The sequence below is a fragment of the Copidosoma floridanum genome, unplaced genomic scaffold (genome assembly GCF_036245765.1).
Source record: "Copidosoma floridanum isolate Cflo_tuat_1 unplaced genomic scaffold, Cflo_Japanese_pri ptg000030l, whole genome shotgun sequence".
In the NCBI taxonomy this organism is placed as follows: domain Eukaryota; kingdom Metazoa; phylum Arthropoda; class Insecta; order Hymenoptera; family Encyrtidae; genus Copidosoma; species Copidosoma floridanum.
In genome coordinates, this window is record NW_028321907.1 from 13194243 (window position 1) to 13214320 (window position 20078).

Here is a 20078-nt window from a genome sequence, read left to right on the forward strand (position 1 = left end):
AAAAAATATTTTGAAAAAACTTTAGGTAATAAATAATTGGAAATGATTTTTGATTTACTTATATTTTTCGGTAAACTACACATTTGGAATTCATGATCAGGCTGCAGTTCAAGAACTTAGCCGAGAAATTAATTTGTAAAGGCTGTGGTTCTAAAAAAAAGGATGCTCTCAAATATGTTGTTTTTATTTTTCGTAGGTATTTTAAGTTAACTTCTAGTAAAATGTTTCTTCCAAACCGTTTGTTTATGTTAAAGTGGATCCCATTGTTTTACCGTTGTAAAACAATTTAATTGTACCGTATAATTGGGTCGTTAATGAATATTCGTCATGAAAACGAATAGACAATCGAAAAAGTACGGAACAGATTTTAAATTAAATGTCAATCTGGTCAATCGTTACAATGAAATCGAATTATTTTAAGGACAAAGGCTTTTCAAAAGTCCAGCGTTAATTTAGTATGCGTCAATCGGTCAATCACTGAGGAGTTTCAGAGTGGGTTCAATAAAAAAATCAAAAATATAATCATTTATCACAAGTATGTACTCATAATCTTGTGGGATCAAAATTTTATTTATTAATATTGTATTGACGGTTTTGAGCAAGTAAATAGTAAATATAATAATTCTAATATGAAAAAAATTTTTTTTAAATACGAAAAAAAAAATTTTTTTAATTTTTTTTTTTATAAAAGTTGCATAACAAAGCTCTTACGTACTTGTAACGTACAAAACTTGATCATTAATTTTATGAAACTTGACAGAAAATAAATAGTTTTGTGTACGACTAAAAATATTTTATTATTATCCATGAAGTATCGTATTAAATATGATTAATTTTCTCAACACATCAGACATGCAACAACATATTTTTGGTATTGATCGATAAATGTATCAATAATTATTACCAATGGTTGCACGAATAAAATCTGATACCAATTATAATTATCATCCTTAAAGATATTATTGTTACGTGGGAAAGAGATTGATAAGGAGGTGCATCGCGAGAATGATCAATACCTAATTTCTTAAAGACCTTTATTCCAGATACCACATTTATAAGGCAAAGTCGCGCGTGTGTTTCCGTTCAAAGCTCATCGTGTGTCCCCTAATTATCGCCCGGTAATGCTCCACTGCCTTGATAGTGCTCGACTGCCACCTTCCGAGTGCCCCGATTTCAGGCTCGCTGGGCCTTATATACCCTTGTTCCCTTTCTTTCGGTGCCCTCTGCTAGAATAGCCTCGTTGTTACCAGGGGGAGTCAATATGATATACCCAGCATATCGTAAACATTATCATATGCAGCTAGATATTTGTCAAAACCAACCGATAATTGTAAAAAAATTAGTAAAATTTTAGACGATTTTTGACTAATCGAGCCACGTATACCCTACTATCATATTTTAATCGTTATAATAGAAGATCATATACATGGGTATGATGTTTACATGGCACACGCGTAGAATAATACACGATTGTTTGCTTGTCGATTTTTTCGAAACAGGGGTATAGGTAAACTTTCTTCGAAAACGAATATGGGTAGGAAGCAACATTCATTGAATTTCAACGTGCATTCCAAAATAGAATAGTGATGGCGTGAAAAGAAACCTGAAAAAATAGTCGTAGGTACACGCTCGAATGCAGATTGCATAGTATAACCCACAGTACAGAGTACGTGTACAGTATATATTTGTGTGCAGACTCACGCGTACGAATTTTATTTTAATCTGAAAATGGTCCATCTTCACGATTCGATACTCAAACATACACAAAAAAAAGGCCAAAGCTCGCGAGCTAAAAGCGTATCACGCGAAGTAGTTTCTATACAACAGGCATCGACAAGCTGCTCGGGGCGAGAAAAAGGGGGATGAAAAATCCGAGCCCAAAGTTTTCTGAAAAGCCACGACGTCGATCTGGAAAATCGACAGCCGTTCGCATACGTATATAAATGTGGGTTGCAGCACATTTCACACAAAGGCCGTCGTATACGTAACCCCAACAATGATCGATTTGAAGATCTGCTCTCTCTCTCTCACTTTCCACTCGCTATTTTTCTCAGTTTTCGCCAGCCTTTCTCTGATGGTTTTTCTTTCTTTCTTTTCCTCTTTTTTCCTTCCCAACCATTGCGTCCCGTCGCTCTCGTTTTAAGCTCTTTACTTTTCGACTTTTCAACTAGAGTGCTTTTTTTTTAACTTTGATACTTTTTTCCTTGCGCACAGCGGAAAAATCCAATGTTACTTTGCTCTTGCACTTAAAGCTTTTTTTCAGATTTTTTACGTCAAAGTTGAAATGTTTACAACTCGCGAGCCACATGTGACCATTATACTAAACGGTGAAGTATCTCGCATTTTTCCCTATGCGTCAGTATCTCCAAAAATGTACACCAATAAGCGAATTTGGCGTTGTTGGGGTCATTTTTCATACCCTAGTAATACCAATTCTCTAGAGATCGTGTACTCACTGCACAAAATTTCAAGATAGAAAGTAGAAATAATGTTGCAAGTACTAAGTGAATAAGCAGTTCCACTTCCAATCGCAGAGAAATGAAACCCAAAACCTCAAAATAATAATCCATCCGCCAATACAAAAAGCCCTTCTTCTCCACGAAAACACGAGCTAACTCGATAAGTTATTCACTACATCACTCGCACTCAAGCAAAGTCAAGGCGAATCATCCATCCAGGCCGCGAATGGTTTGTTTTTGCACTAGCCTAAACGAGCATACGTCACGCAAAAGTCTCTCCCCGTGGTGTGGTTTCTTTTCTTTCAGTTTAATTGGGGCCAATTTCCTGATTGACTCATTTGAGGAACGACATTGGCAGAAAAACTCACGCCTAGAGGCTTTATGAACAAATATATGACAAAAGCGTACGTATTTACACAAAATCCATTCCCATACGGCTTCTCGTACAAAGGAGCGCTCCCGGAACACACGTGAATCACGACATCCTTTACTTGAGGGGTGTGGGTCGTTTTCTCATATTTCCCACGGGATCGAGAAAATAGGAGAATATCACATTTTAGAGTGAAATAGGCACACCACTCGTACGTAGGTATGCTAATCTCTGTTCGAATGGCTGCTAGTTTTTAAATATTCATAGCTGCGGTAACGAGGGAGCGGATCGTCGGAGATGAGCCGACGGCTGACACGAGAATCGCTAATTAAGTATTTAAAGGTACCGAGAGCGCGGTGTACTCGATAGCATGCGATCATACGCACTTCTTATTCGATTGGACTGGATAATTCGAGGGAGATGAGCAAAGTTTTTTTTTCTCTGATAAAGGACGTGTCTGACGTGTGACATGTTGCTTTTACTGTTACGTGTACAAATGATGTCTGCAGTAAAATCGGCAAAATAGCTGTGCTCTGCTTTCACATTGTAAATGAGATTTAGTTCAACTATCATCTACTGTTTGAATATTTTTTTATTCTTATTATATGTGCAACGCATATTTAAGGTGGCTCCAGCGCCTAGTGCCGTATCAAAATGGCGAGACTAAAAATTAATCATTATTTACTTTAAAATATGGTATAAAATTATCGTAGAGACTGTTGTAAGCCATATTCTACATTTTATCTGTTACTTTAGTGAGTTAATATAAAAAACAAAAAAGTTTTATGGTGCCCTAATTGATGAACTGTTACGGTACGCTCCTAAGTTCAAGAGTACTTATACCTATATATATATGTACTCTGCAGAATGCAGACAGCTGAGAGCTGACTTGCACTCGCAACTGCATGTATACTTAGTCTCCGATTATTTAAAGATTTTGTTCGATAACAAGACACTTTTCTCATGTCATCGAAAACTGCGAGAGCCACCTTAATGGCAAAAATGTTTCAAGCACCGATGCTAATGTTGTAATAAAATATATGTAAATTAAGAAAATGTATGGCTATTGGCATCAAGATCCGCGTATAGATTTCTTGCTATGAAAGGAAAGGCATAGCACTGTGGTGGGGACAGCTCAGTTGCGCTTCTGGTCTCTTCTTGTTTATAAATGATGTTTGCAGCCAATTATCGCAATATTTCACGCTTACCAAAATATAAAAATGATTTGTTTTTGGAAGATTTTCGCGCGCCCTTCGGGATGATACAAACCATTTCACGCTGCGTATTATCGTTCTTGAGACACGAGCGTTAAAACAATTTAAATGCAATTTTCTGATGTACGCCAAGCGTGAGGACTGTTTTTATATTTTTTTCGTGATCAGTGGAGTCGATTACATACTATATGAAGTTTTCACCTTACTGGATGCATTGTAAATTAAAACCTACGTTTCCTGGTCTATTAGAATTGCAAGTGAGTCGTTATTATTGCAATAAAATGGACGTCAAATCACTACTATTGTCGCAATGACCAAAGTAGTATCGACACACAAAAAGTCTCCTAGAACATCTAGAAAAATTATTAGTAAAATAATCTTGAAGTTTGACGTTTTTACTCTTTTCTACCTAATACTAAATCGCACCTTTGTAAAAACAATCAAACACTAACGGTTTCATCAATAAAAACAATTATTTAATCGATTTCTCAATCCATACAGTACAAATTTATTTATACTTAATTCATAACAAATTTAGAGTTGTTTAGACATAAAATTCAAAATGACGAATAGACATTAATAAAAGACCAAATATATTGATACTTTGATCGAGAGGTTTTTGAAGCACAAAATATTTTCTACAAAATAATATTGTAAATCAGATACAGCCCCATCAGTGTATATTTACTTGAAATTATAATTGAGCTGTCTCAATTTTTTCTGAAGGTACGAAAAAAAAAATTTTATTTTTTAATATTTCTCCTTTTGTGTATCGTACAACAATAAGAATCAAGAGTATTGAAAAAATTGTGAGCGACAGTTTTCTTTATTGCTATGTGTATCTAGGAAGAAACTGATACGTAATTAAACAACTTTGAGATCCAACTTGTGTCTACAAAGAGTCCCAATGAAATTGACAATATGTTCTGCTAAAGTCCCTTTTGAGAAAATTTTTTGTTCTGGTATTTAATGTCAAGATTATTTAAAACTATAATTCGAATAGATCGAATAATTAGAATGGTTGTTTTTCCCTTTCTTTTGTTGACAAAAAAAAACTGTTCCAGTAAACTGGCCTCATGTGTAAAAATCATTGAAACACTCAAATTTTGAAAAAAATTGTCGATTGTACTGGTAAAAAAGATAACTCAGCTGTTAAAAAATCCATTAAAATCACACCTGCTCTACTTATCACTTTTTTGCGGCTTAAGTATCGTTTACGAGTTTTTTGAGAGTAGTAAAAAAGACTCCAACGTTATGTAAGTGGCAAGTTATAGTGCACCAGAGAAAAGGAAAAATTTTCCCTTTGGCTTTTAAACTCGCACACTAGACAAACGTATTCAAGAAGCTCTTCAGCTACAGATGATGTAAAAAAACGGTTCAACGGAAATATTAAAGATGTGTAAGAAAATTGCACGAAAGAATACGTACGAGCGAGAACCCTTTCAACTGTTAATTAATGATATCCACGAACTTTCGTCTACAAGTTCACTTTTACAGTGTATGAGAGAATATATTCAGACGAGTCCTAAACCCCGCACTACGTAGGTAAACTGTGCAGCTCAAGTTGCAGACTCTCAAATCGCCAAAGCAGCTGAATAGCTTATTGGGTAAATATAGATTCTTATGATCCATTAATGTACATCGATATTCTTTGGCACTGAAACGAAATCAACAGCGTATCGATATACATTTCAGTAAAGCGATCGATTTAAAGTCGACACTTCAAAGCGTCGAGCAGTCAAGTACGACGAGGTAAGGACACTGACAAAAAAAAAAAAAAAAAAAAGTAACTTCCTCGCAAATTAACGAGAAAGTACACGCACGTCGAGTCGTATAACGGATGGACAGATGGTAGCCTTTCGCAATGAATTTTTCAACCTAAGTGATTAAGTATCTGAGGTGTGAAACTTTCTTCCCTCCCTATACGAACGTAGACTTCCGAAAAGAGCTGCTCAGTCAAAAATTATCTCGCAATATTATAAGATGATACGTTGTAATTATTTTAAGCAAACACCCACGGCTACGTTTTCACATCATTATGTGTCAGCTGGGCCTCAATCGCGTTGCAAAAACGGCGCCCTCCAACGAGAAATTTGATAACTATGTGGGCCTAGCATGATATCAGTATATCTGTATAACCGACTACAGTCAAGTTGGTCGGGCATATAGATATACTTACCGATACGCCAAGCAATCAACACATACACAAGTATCTCACTTACAGGCATTTTTTTATCTATACCAAACTAATGATTGAAATTTACTATTAAACAAGCCGGGCATTAAGAGCTCAGTAGCTGCGTGGTTAAATGCGTATGAAAGCTTTAGCTATCAGATATTGAGTTGCCAGGAGGTCCGGGTTCGAGACCCAACCTTCGACGTAGTTTTTAAGCGGTGTTGGGTAGAAATTAATTAATCTATAAGCCTTAGTCAGTAAGCAAATAGATTTTAATGTAGAATTAAAAATCGTAGATTTAAGGTAGAGTAGTAAGACTAGATGTAAGGTAGAACAATAAGAGTAGATCTTAAGGTAGAATAATTAGAATAATAATTAGAAATAACGTAGAATAAAAAAATAGGTGTAAGATAGAATAAGAAAAATAGAAATAAGATAGAGTTAATCCTAGATCTAAGGTAGAATCATAAGTAGCACATTGAGGGGTTGTAGGGTCAGATAGAAAGTAGGATAGGGAAACTGAGCCAGGAGCCTCACTTAGGGTGTTAGAAGATTGTAATAACAACTACTAGGGATGACAGGTCAGCTAATACCTGGCTCAAGCGCTGTTGTGCGCACCCAAATTTTTGAAATTTTTTTTTTCAATCCATACCACGTGCTTAATAAACTTATTGATACCATGAAAATCTATTTGGGGATGGTAAAAATATGTTTTAATCAGATAGAAGTCTTTAAATCAAGGGTAATGAAACAAAACTTTTAGTTAGCAACTGGATACATTTTTTTGACTTTAAAAAAATCTCTGAACAAAACATTTAATATTATTTAATTGTACATTTTAAAAAGGATCACCGAGATCGTTTTCAGGCATTATCAGTACACAGTGGCTTTTATTTAAAAATAAAAGTAGTTAGACGCATTACATTACTATTTGACGGGGTAAAAATAATTATTAGTATAAAAAGTCAAGTTTGTCTTGTGCTGCGTATGAAAGTGATTATATACTTGATCATTTGGTCCATAAGAAGAAAAACAGCTTTATTTGTATTTTTGTACACAAGATAGTCCTTGAATTAAAATCTTTGGGCTCTGCAAGCATAAAAATATTTTATGCATTGCGCTGTTACGTGTGATGATGGCCTTATAATTTATTATATATGACTTTAACATTTCGGTAAAACATAAAAATTTATACTCGAGGAAGAACCATCATTTTTATGCATTCAGTTCATCTAATACATGCATGATTTGACAGACAATCATACTAGAATTATTTAATTATTTTCGTAATAATCACTGATCATTAATTAAAATATTTATATGCCACTAACGTTCTCTGATACTTCTTTTTCTAGATGAAAATTGATACTCCTGAATTGCAGAATACCTTGATCGTGCTGATGAATGACTCCGAAGAGATGAAACAGTTTCTTAAAGTTAGCATTATGTTAATTTTGGTTGTTTTGTTTTGATAAAAAATGTTTGTAGTCGTGAACTTGATTAAAGAAACAAGAAGCATTTTTCAGATTTCACGATCTGAAGATAGTTTTTGCTAAGCAGTTTTTATTTATTTGTATACGTTTTTATACTACTTTTGTAATCACAGTAATTGAGTGTGCGATACGCTTTTAGGAAATATCCTTGTGGTTTGTAACGGACAACATTCAATGGATGATTTTTTTGAGTGAAAAAACAAAAGCTGATGAATTTTTCTCCAACAACTACATTCCTTTCAACTGCCTATTTCTCGTAGTGCAGAAAATTACGGGTATAAATGCTCGAGAGCTTAGCGAAGTTTACCAAATTGCAAGGGATCGAGAATTGATTAAAAGTCATTTTGGAACTTGGGATGAAAAGAAAGGATTAAGGGCAACTAATCTGGCTTTTGATCAGCGCAGAAATGATCTTCAAGGACAAATAATCCGAGTTGGTTGCTTCAAGGTATTTTACCATCATAAAGAGGTAGAAAATAATGAAATGTATTGTTTGACGAGAAATTCTTTAGTATACAAGTTATTGTCGATATCAATAAATGTGTGTTTGACCTTGTTGTGGAATTATGCATTTTATTTTTTACACCTTTAAATATGATTAAATGTAACAGCGAGTAGTTGAAATATTAGAATAATTTAATTTGGACAATTTTCAACAGAATAGGAGTTATATTTTATATGCAAGGTTGATTAAATTGGTATAATTTATACAATTAATACTGTACTTCAACGCAAATAAATAATTAAAATATGAAAGAGTTATACAACAGTAATATAGAGATCTAGACATGCTGTTTATCTTGTTCTCCCATTTATGCGTGTTATTAGTGAATACCTGGAGATAAGCTTGTCATGAAAGAATCCTAATTGTCTTTTCTTGTCACGAATAAATTTTTCGTTGTCCGAGCGATAGAGTCTTGAGCGAGTATACAAACTATCTGTTTGACTTTGTTGCAGATTCCACACATTCTTGAAATAGATACCGATTCCACTGGCAGGATAACCATACGGAATATCTTTTTACGAGCAGTACTGGACAATTTTCAGAAAAACACGAATTGCTCGTCAGTATATATTTGTCAATTGAAACTGCAGTTTTAATTTATTAAACAAAATATCTGATTATTTGTTGGAAAAATAATTTTAGTTTAACGTTCATCAAAAGAAATACCCTATCAGAGTGCACGAATAATTAAATCAATAAAATAATTAAATCAATAAAATTAAATTAAATAATTAAATCAATAAAAGATTATTTTATTAATTAATCCAGTGAAAAACAGTTGGGTTTCTTATCGCCGATGCTTACTCGCCTCAAAAATTAATTTTTTAATTAATTGTCAAATAATTAGTTGGGTTTCTAATCGCCGATGCTTACTCGTTTAAAAGATTATTTTATAAATAAATCTAGTGAAAAACAATTGGGTTTCTAATCGCCTATGCTTACTCGTTTAAAAGATTATTTTATTAATAAATCTAGAGAAAAACAGTTGGGTTTCTTATCGCCGATGCTTACTCTTTTAAAAGATTATTTTATAAATAAATCCAGTGAAAAACAATTGGGTTTCTAATCGCCTATGCTTACTCGTTTAAAAGATTATTTTATTAATAAATCTAGAGAAAAACAGTTGGGTTTCTAATCGCCGATGCTTACTCTTTTAAAAGATTATTTTATAAATAAATCCAGTGAAAAACAATTGGGTTTCTAATCGCCTATGCTTACTCGTTTAAAAGATTATTTTATTAATTAATCCAATGAAAAGTAGTTGGGTTTCTAATCGCCGATGCTTACGCGCCTCAAAGATTTTTTTTTCAATTAATTGTCAAATAAATAGTTGGGCTTCTAATCGCCGATGCTTAATCGTTTAAAAGATTATTTTATTAATAAATCTAGTGAAAAACAGTTGGGTTTCTAATCGCCGATGCTTACTCGCCTCAAAGATTATTTTAATATTTAATTCCAAAAAAACAGTTGGGTTTTTAATTACCGCTGCTTACTCACCAAGGCAGATATTGTTCATAAATATACTGATAAACTATTGGGTTTCTTATCGCCGATGCTTGATTGCTTAAAAGGTTATTTAATTAAATTAAATTTTTTTTTTTTTATTCAAGATTCAAATCCTAATTGAATCGTTATTGTTTCTTGAATCTTTGAATCCCGTGGACAGCCCCTCGAAAATTATCATTGCCTTACGCCCACTCTATCATTCATCATCATCATCATGATCATCTTAGCACTTCGTCAACAATTGGAGAGGGCGTCTAGCAAAATTTTCACCATCAGAGTGTAAATGCAATATTCCTCTACCATACGATTCCAGCACGTAAGTGAGTTATTCGAACAGGGGACAAAGGGAGCAGGAGAAAGTGACGCAAGATAAGAGATGAGGGCCGCTCGAGGATGTTACAACAATACACCTATATACCTACTACAAGTGTGGAATATCACGCAACCTGAGGACGTGCTCATGTATATACGTACATGGATATTTCCACATCAGAACTATCCGCTATGATTTAGTTCTGAAAACAATTTTAATGAACAATAAGGACTGACGTGACAGCCTTTAAAGGTTGTTCCCACATCAAATCAAAACATCAATAAACCGCTTGTATTTTTCAATAAGAATGTTATCGTTCGACGCTACAAGCCTTACGTAAAAGCTTAGTCGGTGTAATATTTGATAATTACTTTATTTATTTAATTCTTTTCAAGCATAATTAACTCTTATACAAGCATTAATTTACTTTATATTCCATTGCAAAAATATATTTAATGAATTTCGACGGAAGTTGCAAAATAAAAAATGTACACTTAAATCATATGCAATCTATTTGCATGTGTTACCTTTTGATTCAATGAGGCCGACGTAAAAACCTTACTTTAAGTTATTTGCTCCACATTTATCTGTTTTTGATGAGAAATGTATAATTTTTGTTGAATTCATCCTATACAAACAATATTTACTCTAGCAATCCACAATACAGCAACAGCATTACTATGTACGCTTATTATTTAAATTCAAGCACGCCTCATCGTCTGATACACCAGTGTGCACGAGCAGTGCGTGTAGTTGAGCTTGACCTGAGAAAAATTCACGACAAAGAGAGAGAGAGATACCTCCCTAAAGTGAAACGCGCGGGCTGTTATTTTCGAACACCCTCACGTCTGTCTTTTTATGAACGTAAATGCGCTTTTGGATTAATACTATCCCACACTTATCGCGCTTGTCCCTAATGGATGACGCTACCCCCCAACATTTCTTAACTTCCTTTCAACTCGACGACACTGATCTTCCCAACACCTTCCAAGAGTCAATTGATGTGTATATTTACTTTGCAATAATAAAAATGATTATGTGCTACTTGTAAATATAGTGTATGTCTGACATAATACTTACGTGCCCGTACAATTGAATCATTTCTAGAATTGTTGTTCACGAGCCAGTGCACGTTTTTTCAATGAGAAAATTGTCCCCTTTTTATTTAACTGACGAATTCGCGTTTTTTTGAACTTTTGACTTGTCCGATGCTCTTTCGTCAAACAGGTACAGTTGATATTTTCAACATTTCCTCTTCTTGCTCCATTCCAGAAATTTATTCACAGTAGATATTATCTCGCAAGCACGTCACATTAATTATTGCAAGCTACTCCACTCCACTCGTATACATATTTATGCTGCACATTTAGCAGTTTATTCCAATATTATTAATAACGCGGAAAGTACAGCATTCAGTAACAAAAAATGGTACACTATAAAACAATATGTTTTAAAAAAAATAGTGATAATAATAAAAAATAATTAATATAAATCATAAAAAATAACAATAAATAATAAATAATCGTCAGGCAATCTCTTTTTCATTTTCATGGCATAGTTTTAAATTAATCCAAATCATTCGGAGTGGAGCTGCTGTAAAATAAATGTAAAACATACAAATAGGTACAAGGTGTACATACATATATGGGTCATTCCATTGAAAGTTTTAATATTGAAACGAGGTTCTAAAGTACCTGATGTAGTATTCTTACCTACATATACCTGATACATAGAATTAAAAGTAGACTTTATAATGTACCATTTTGTCTAGAATCAACGTTTATTTTTTAACTTGATTTGAACAGAAATTTTTTTTAAATGTTCTGTGGAACAGAGAAGAAACCAAGTCAATACTTTTCAGAGAACACTTGAAATTATAAAAAATTTTCTAAATGTTTTCTTTGGTTTTGGATTCAATCTATGAATACCCGCGACTCACTACTAGATACAAAATTGTTTGGTCGGTCAAGTAATTGCCCAGTACCATTGCTTAAATTATTTGTTCGCTTTCGTTGAGTTAATGTTGTACAAAGAACGTAGAGAAATGACAATCATTATCGTATTTTGGCCAAAAATTGTGATAAATGTTTTGAGATAATATTCTGCAAAATCAATATTTTTCATATTATATTTTAATATCAACAAAGTTTATCATTCGCAAATATAAAAATTTGGATATACATACAAACTTGTTTTGTTTTTAAAACGTACGCACTTTTTATTAAAAAAACATTGACCACGAATAAAAATTTCTAATAACATTTTATTTTTATTTTGGGCCCGCAGAGAGCGTTAAAAAAACACTATGTCTTTGAACCTGCAACAATGACGGGCTGAAGGTAATTTCAAGTTTGCTTATGATTTCATAACGATGGAAAGCCAAGTGGAAAAATTTTTAAAAATGACCTTTTAGAATTCAGGGGTTTTTGATCTGAATAGTTGCAAAACTTGTGGTATAATGATCCATGTATACTCCTGCGACGGAGTGCCAGCCTCTACATTGACACATACTTCGTGTTAATTAATTTCGACCGGAGAAATCATCAGGGCTGCTTTTATTATTTAGGACTTACTGCAGAGCTCGAAATAAATATGTAATACACTTTCGAGTATTTCTCGCTGAGCCAATCTCGCGTACGGAATGTACATGTTTATTGAATCGCATCGTGTATCGTGTACCTATTTCCATCGTTCGCTCGATCCTCGACGTTGATGAACGGAATAATTGAGCGGGGAAACACTACAAAGAGAAAAATCTCATTGTTAATCTTGCTCCTTGTCCTTGCACTTTATTTTCGAATCACCTTTCTGTGGCCCATTCACTTTCAATATCGAACAATAGTGCTGCAAGCGCGAGGAATAATAAAAAAAAACGAGCTCTTTTCGCATCATCACCTCGCATCATCACAGCAAAGCCAACTGTTTCTTCGTGGTTGAGAGACCAAAAAAAAAAATCCTTTTGTTATCTTTCCACCTCGATGCCATCGAGCGAAGCCTCCGTAGACGATTTCAATTAACGAGTAGTCAGGATGGGTGGTGGGCGCGATTTATCAGCTGGCGCTCGCTCCTCCTTTGCTTACTATTTCCCCATCCTCTCGCAAAATTGATGTGCGAGATCTTCTCCCCCTCCCCCCTCTTTTGTTATTACACTCTCTTCCGCCTCTTATCTAGGTATAACGTTCCGCTTTGTCTTTTAGATCGAAAGAAAGCGTCATTTTCGCTCGAGATGATGGCTCGCGAAATGAAGCGGGATACAGAAGCTGTTTACTCGTAAACGCCACTGCTGCTATACTGTAGTCATTTTAGATTGAGAAAAAAAATTAGGAAAAATAAAAAAATTGAGTTCGATCGATCGATTTTAATGTACACTTGTGACGCAAGTGTACGGCTTTTTTTGTGGAACTATTAGTTGACGCAAGGAGCCCACGCGATAGCTATGGCTTCGCGGGCAAAATGATTATGTATATATACAAGGAGGTGAAGTGAAAATGTTGTAAAAATGCTTGCTTGTATTGCTGATGAAAAAACTGTTTTTAAGGGCAAAGTCAGTCAAGTATTTTTATTAGTACTATACACTTTGCACGACAACAATTGATGATGCTACATGGCGTTGGGCTTTTGGAATTGGAATCTTGTGTATAAACTAAGAATGTTGCTGACTCCGCTATGGCCGTAAAAATAAGCCAAACTCGATTTACGAGAGCCATGCGTATAGGCAGACATCTTTCGTCTGAAAATTCTCTCGAGAAAACGCTGATGGAGACGTGACAGCGCAAGCTCGTACAGACAAATCAAGATGCGCACGCGACTTTAAATTGTCGGTGTGTGCGAGATGAAAAAAGTATAGGAGGAAAGGTTTTCGTTCAAGTGGTACTGCATAATGTGAATTTTACGGAAAGTTGGCTTCGAGAGGCTTGTTTCGAATGGCAGTTTTATTTATTTATTTGGATATTCACCTTACGTAAAATTACTGCACAATTCAAACTTTATTATTGTGCTAAGCAGTAATTTTTATAATTTTGGTACAGTCATTTTTATTGTTTCTACCTACAAAATTGTTGTTTTGCAAAATAAAAATTTAATTACAAATAGCAAAAAGTTCCTACTAGACAACTGTAATAGCACAAAGAAATTTTATTTTTGTTCTTAGTTCACACAGATGTGATAGGTTGATTGATCAATTGTTACACAATAAGAGACATTACTATGAACAGCGTTTTAGTACATAATATTAAAATTTTTTACGAATTTTTTTTTTAGTATACTATATCCATGACCAAGTTCGACCTTCCAAGCTTTACCAGAAGTTTTTAAATTTTCAATTATATTTTATTCATGTTTATCGATAAAAATTTGCATAATTCATGCGCACCGATAGATTTTTTTTCAAACAACTTCAACATGCTGTCGAAGCGACTGGTTATCGATGTCCTTCTGAACATTTATAATGTCATAAAATATCGAGATAACGATAGATGGTTCCAACAATAATTTTCGAGCTTCCCGAACTCAAAAATCAACTCTTTCTTCTTCGAAAAAATTGCAAACTTACATCAAACAAAACATATTAAAAATACAGTTGTGTTGATATTGTCCTTCCACCGAATGGCTTATGTATATATTCTAAACATCAACGGCAACAAACGTTAGTTTGTTCAAACGCAGTATACTAAATCAAACAGAAAACTGGGGCGAGCAAGTTGTAAAACAACAACAACAACAACAACAACAACAACAACAACAATCGCGACAAAAGTAAGTATACATACGCGCTGTTGAAAAATGAAGAGAATTAGAATTTTCCACGTCAGTGTAGCTTGGCCTTTGCGTATACACAGAGAAAGCATCGTTACCGGTACGTGCACCCCGAGAGTAGCAATTTTCATAAATTAAGAGTACCACGCGCACAAAATTTTTGCAATGCGCACATGGACGGAGGAACAACCTTGACGCAAAGGTTGGAAAAAAAAAAAAATTAAAAACCCCTCGCACGAGAGCAGACGGAAAAGCGTATACCAGAAATCGATAAAAACAATACATGAAGGAAAAAAAAGAGCAGGCGGGCGGGCAATAATCATCATCGGGTCAGCGGGAAAAAAAAAGGATCGATCGAGCTGCATAATTGCTCGGGAGGGACAGCCACGCGTTAGTGTACCTACGTATACGCACTCGTTCTGCACACACGTCTCACCCGGTTAATCGGCATCACCTACATACCATATGAGAGCCTAAGTGGCGCAAGAGAACGTATTTATGTACTTTCAATCCATCCAAAGCTACACCCCTCGCTCCTTACGTATATGTGTATATGTAACTGGCATTTGGGCTCCGGCTATGGTGATTCCCCGGCAAATCGGGAGCCTATTTCTTCGAACCGCCCTAGCCGCAAACCCGCCGTTTGCACGATAACATCTGTTTATCTAACCATCTCGGCATGTATGAGAGCCAGTGTGACGAGTGTCACACTTGCCCGACCTTCTCGGTCTCTCTCATACACGGCTACTACTTTTTTTTTCCAATAAATTCGAACCGAAGTCACGTACGAGCAGTCGATTGGTTGGTGCTCGTAGTGGTGCCCGTGAAAAGGAGTATATGCGTAAAATGAAAGGACGCGTGAACGGAGTTTAGGGGTGTCGGGGAAGGTGGAGGGCTGGTAAGTGGAAGCGATTATAGAACGCCCGGAACGAGAGGTGTCAGTGCCGAGTCGCGCGCCTACCGATCTGTACGCTTTGTTTTTTCGTACGTCTACTTCTAACACGTTTTTCACACTTGGGTGGTTTTGGACAGTTTTCCGGGTGGTCCAGTAAGATTAAGGGCTTTTTTTTATCTTTGAAGAGTATCTAAATCGGTTTTTTTTAAATTTTTCATTTTACGTACGATTTATACTTCCACTCGAATATATTTGCGGGGCTTTGATCAAAGGAAATGAATCTAGATTTATCTGTTTTTCGTTTGTCAAGTTGGTTATTATAGTTTTACATTTTTACAAAATTTGCACAAATATGCAATACTGCGTCCGAGTGTCTTAAGATAATAAGATACATTACAATTTTTTACATTAATAGCGTTTTCAAGAAGAATTAAATCAATTTATTATTAGCGATTTTACCAGGTCTATTGTGCTGAATCATTTTTTTCCCTCAAATTATCAGCATAAAAAGACTACAGTAAAGTGACGTATATTTATTTCACGGATAAAAAGAATTTGCCAGTCTGATTAATCTGTGACAGGACATTTTGTATCCTCATGCTTTTGTGCATTAAATTTTACTGTTAAAAATTGTACGATCCCAAATCCATTTGATTTTCTACCAAATACCTGTAAACACATTTTTAGTGGTGCTACGTTTTTACCATTTTTTTTTATTCAAAATCAACACAACTTTATTTGTACTCGGTAATAATAACTATAACACGGTTTATGCAAATGCTTGCTCATCGTTACTTCTTGGTTATTAATTTTATTATGTTTTCTAATCATAAATTTTACGACAAAAAGGACGTATTTAAGTAACTGTTAACGACAAAATTTTGGTAATTTCACGCCGATTTAAAATAACTCATAGGTTTATCATTACTTCGATGATATAACAATAGATTTATATCGTTTGCTAACCAATCAGCATCAACACCTATTTGGATTACTTACGTTGTATGATTGTGCAAATATCCATAATATCGCTGTATTTTTATTTATCTTTTTTATTCCAACGATTTTCGATGACCTTACATCAAACTGTTTTAATTCGAGACACAAAAAAATATAACTTTGAATGTGTCAATTTGATCATTAAATAATCAAATATTCGTAGTGGAAGTTTACCAAAATTAACAATGTTAATGTGATGTTGCAAGCTATAAGTGCATCATTTAATTTCTTAAACATATTACACTTATGTATTTAATTTTTCATTTGTGTTGAACTAGTGATTTTGATTTGATGACAAGTTTTGATATATCATACTATAGAAAAAAGTTCTATAGAAAACTACTTTTCGGCATAGCTTTTTACATTATTGCGTCACTGATGGACTTTATAAAAATGGAGGACAACTCGGAAAAGCTGTACGTCGCCCAATGATACCATTGTTCCTGAAAATTACTCATAGTAAATATTTTTCGATACTGAATACATTAGAATTACGAAAATGCGGGAAAAATTGCCACCTTTTCCCTCGCACATCAGCATAACCACTATTAATGTAAGTTTAAACGCCAAAACAGAGTTGTCAAAATTAACAAAATTAAAAAAAAATTTAAAAAAAATTTTCACCAGGATTTTCCGTATTCGGAAATAATAAACAAGAATGGGACGTTGGTCGGCAGAGGCCTGTGTTTTGATTTTTTTCACGAATTAATGAAAAAGTTCAATTTTACTTACACAATCGTACCACCGGAAAAAGATGTCATTGGCGATAGTACCACTGGCATGATAAAGCAACTTTATAAAAACGTGAGTACTCGGATTTCTTGCCCAAATTTTCCATATCAATAGTTCGATCTTCATTTTCATTGTAACAGCATATAAAAGTCGTATAAAAAAGTTTTGATCCTCCATCACACGCGTGTCACAAGCGTATAGCTACGATCGATCATCGTTAGCTTGTAATCCAAAGGAGTATCTTTCAAAATTTTACAACAAAAACCTTTTATTTTCTTCACTCTTATCTTGGATAAGATCCGAAAAGTTCGCGAGAGTGGCTTTTAATATCGCTTTCCGATGTAATCGATCCCCAACTCTCTCGTCTGATGAAAACAGATTCCTCGCTCGCGTCGATCGTAATCATTTCCACACATTAGCTCAAAGTAACGAAGAAAAACAAATTTTTTTCTTTCGTTTAAATATCCACACTACGTATACAACTCCTCTCGCGCCTCAGGAGGTCGACATGGCAGTTTCGCATATCCCGATAATACCCGAATTGACAAAGTACGTCGACTTCAGCGACGCCATCGAGTTGATGGACATGACCTTCCTGATCCCTCGACCCGGCACATCGGCTACCGGTACCGGTCTCTTCGCTCCCTTCAACGAGCGCGTCTGGTGGGCCATTTTGTTCTCCATCTTCATAATCGGACCTGCCATTTACATCATTATCATTCTGAGGTAAGCCCACGGATCAATACAATTCAATAGGTAAGTACGGCGATTCATGTCGAGAATCGCGTTCCAAACGCATCCCGCGCGCTTTTTGCAGATCTAGACTCAGCAAGTGCGAGGGCAGCGAGAAGTTTACTTTCTTCATGTGCTTGTGGTGGGCTTACGGAGCTCTCGTGAAGCAGGGCACCATTGTCGCGCCGCCAGGAGGTAAAAATCAAAAATTCATAGTCACCATTGATCCGCATATTTTTTATGTGTGTCTTTACGGTTGATCGGTAATCACATTCGTTATAGACTCCATTCGTATATCGTTTTCATTCTGGTGGATATACATAACTATACTGTCGTCGTTTTACACGGCCAACTTGACGGCCTTTTTCACCCTGAACAAGTTCACTTTGTGGATAAATTCGATCGAGGATCTGCTGTACTGGAGGTACTCGTGGTGGATAGTCGAGGGCCGATCCGTAGACGCCCTCATTCAACACGTAAGCACAATAACAAGATCACGCGTCCATTTTTTACGACATTTTTTGACCCTTGATTAAGAAAACACAACGTCCTTGCTGTACAGAACGATCCTGCGGTGCAGCCGCTGATAACTTCGAGAAAATGGGGCTACGGTTACACCTCCACTGATTACAACATGAGTTTCACCAACATCTTGAAACACGCGGACAGTGAGTTAACGATTTTAACGATGAAAGGTGCCAACGAACGTTTAATTACAAAGAGTAACGGGGTAATTTTCAAAAATGTCGCAGAGCGGGTCTTCATAGTCGACCGGACCGTGGCCATGCTGGCGATCCAGAAGGACTACATCAACCAAACCCTGAAGGAGATACCCGACAACTTCCGCTGTCGCTACGCCATAAGCGACAAGAGGGTCTTTCAAAAGCTTCGCGGCTACGCTTTTCCCAAAAAATCGATCCTCCGGAAGTACTTTCACCGCGAGTGAGGCTCCAGCACTTTTTTTAAATTTTATTTTCCATTGTTTCAAGCCACACGTATACTTTGACCACCCAAATTTCGCAGTATCATGGTCGCCTTCGAGAACGGCTTCGTCGAGCACTACCGTAACAGGATGACGTCCGTGTCGCAGGTCTGTCCGCTCGACATAATGATGATTGAGCGCCAACTGAAGGTCTCCGATCTCTACGTCACCTACAAGGTCTGCTTCTACGCCTACTCCGCGGCAGGCTGTCTCTGGGCTCTGGAGGTCTTGAGCTGGTAATACACGTTTCTAAAAGTCCATTTCCGTCCAACAGAAAACAAAAAAAACCTCTCTCACCCGTGTAGGCTGGTCCTGAAGTTTGCCAAGTGCGGCAAGTTCAAGGGGAAGCTGTCCAAGGTGGGCCAGATCGAGGACACGGAGCCCCGGGACTACGGAGCCAGTGAACCGGCTCTGCTGTCGGCAAAGGAAGGCTGGCCGTCGAGGTCGCCGCCACCGTCGTACGAGATGAGCACCGAGGCTGCCGCTGCTGGTGGGTTCCAGAACAACACCATGTCGATCCAGGGTCGTGAGTACGACGTCGTTCACGAGGGATCCGGTGCTCGGCGCTTGATACCCAGCAAGAACTCGACGAGCAATTTGTTTCAGTACCTCCACTAGATCTCGCTGCTTTACTTTTGGGCTGGGGTTATTTGAGTTTGCGTTGCTTTGATTGTTGATTTGATTGCCCATCGAGCAGCGTAAGGTCGCTTGGGAATTCGAGTTATTTTTTTCCTTCTTTTTAATCCAATCTCTGGTTTGAACATTTTTTTTTTTCCAGACAACATATGCAATAATGAAGGAAGGGAATAAGATTGTGTTTTTAGAAATTTCGAGTGTCCATGCTCTTGATTTACCCGCTTTGATTACAATTTCATTACATCGAACTTTACTTTTTAAGTCTAAAACAACCATAGCTGTTTTAACTATTTTAACTGATGACGTGCCTT

At 36.0% G+C, this 20078-nt stretch overlaps 1 protein-coding gene across 1 annotated transcript; it reads left to right on the forward strand.

Annotated features, from left to right (window-relative positions):
- Positions 1 to 14308: 14308 nt before the first annotated feature.
- On the forward strand, positions 14309 to 19870 carry LOC106642717 (Ionotropic receptor 76b). The gene is made up of 12 exons (XM_089596488.1): positions 14309 to 14342; positions 14719 to 14791; positions 17006 to 17101; positions 17175 to 17238; positions 17313 to 17489; positions 17917 to 18143; positions 18235 to 18344; positions 18432 to 18625; positions 18712 to 18817; positions 18902 to 19091; positions 19173 to 19367; positions 19437 to 19870. Exons 1-12 carry the CDS (start codon positions 14309 to 14311, stop codon positions 19747 to 19749), a joined length of 1779 nt encoding a protein of 592 aa, XP_089452614.1. The 3' UTR covers positions 19750 to 19870.
- Positions 19871 to 20078: the final 208 nt, after the last annotated feature.

Bases quoted from the DNA above. Each gene is read 5' to 3' on its own strand.
- LOC106642717 (XM_089596488.1), top strand. From the start codon at position 14,309: ATGACCAAGTTCGACCTTCCAAGCTTTACCAGAA. The intron at 17,102-17,174 runs GTACGTCGCCCA...TGAATACATTAG, and splicing joins GAGGACAACTCGGAAAAGCT to AATTACGAAAATGCGGGAAA. The intron at 18,345-18,431 runs GTAAAAATCAAA...CATTCGTTATAG, and splicing joins CATTGTCGCGCCGCCAGGAG to ACTCCATTCGTATATCGTTT.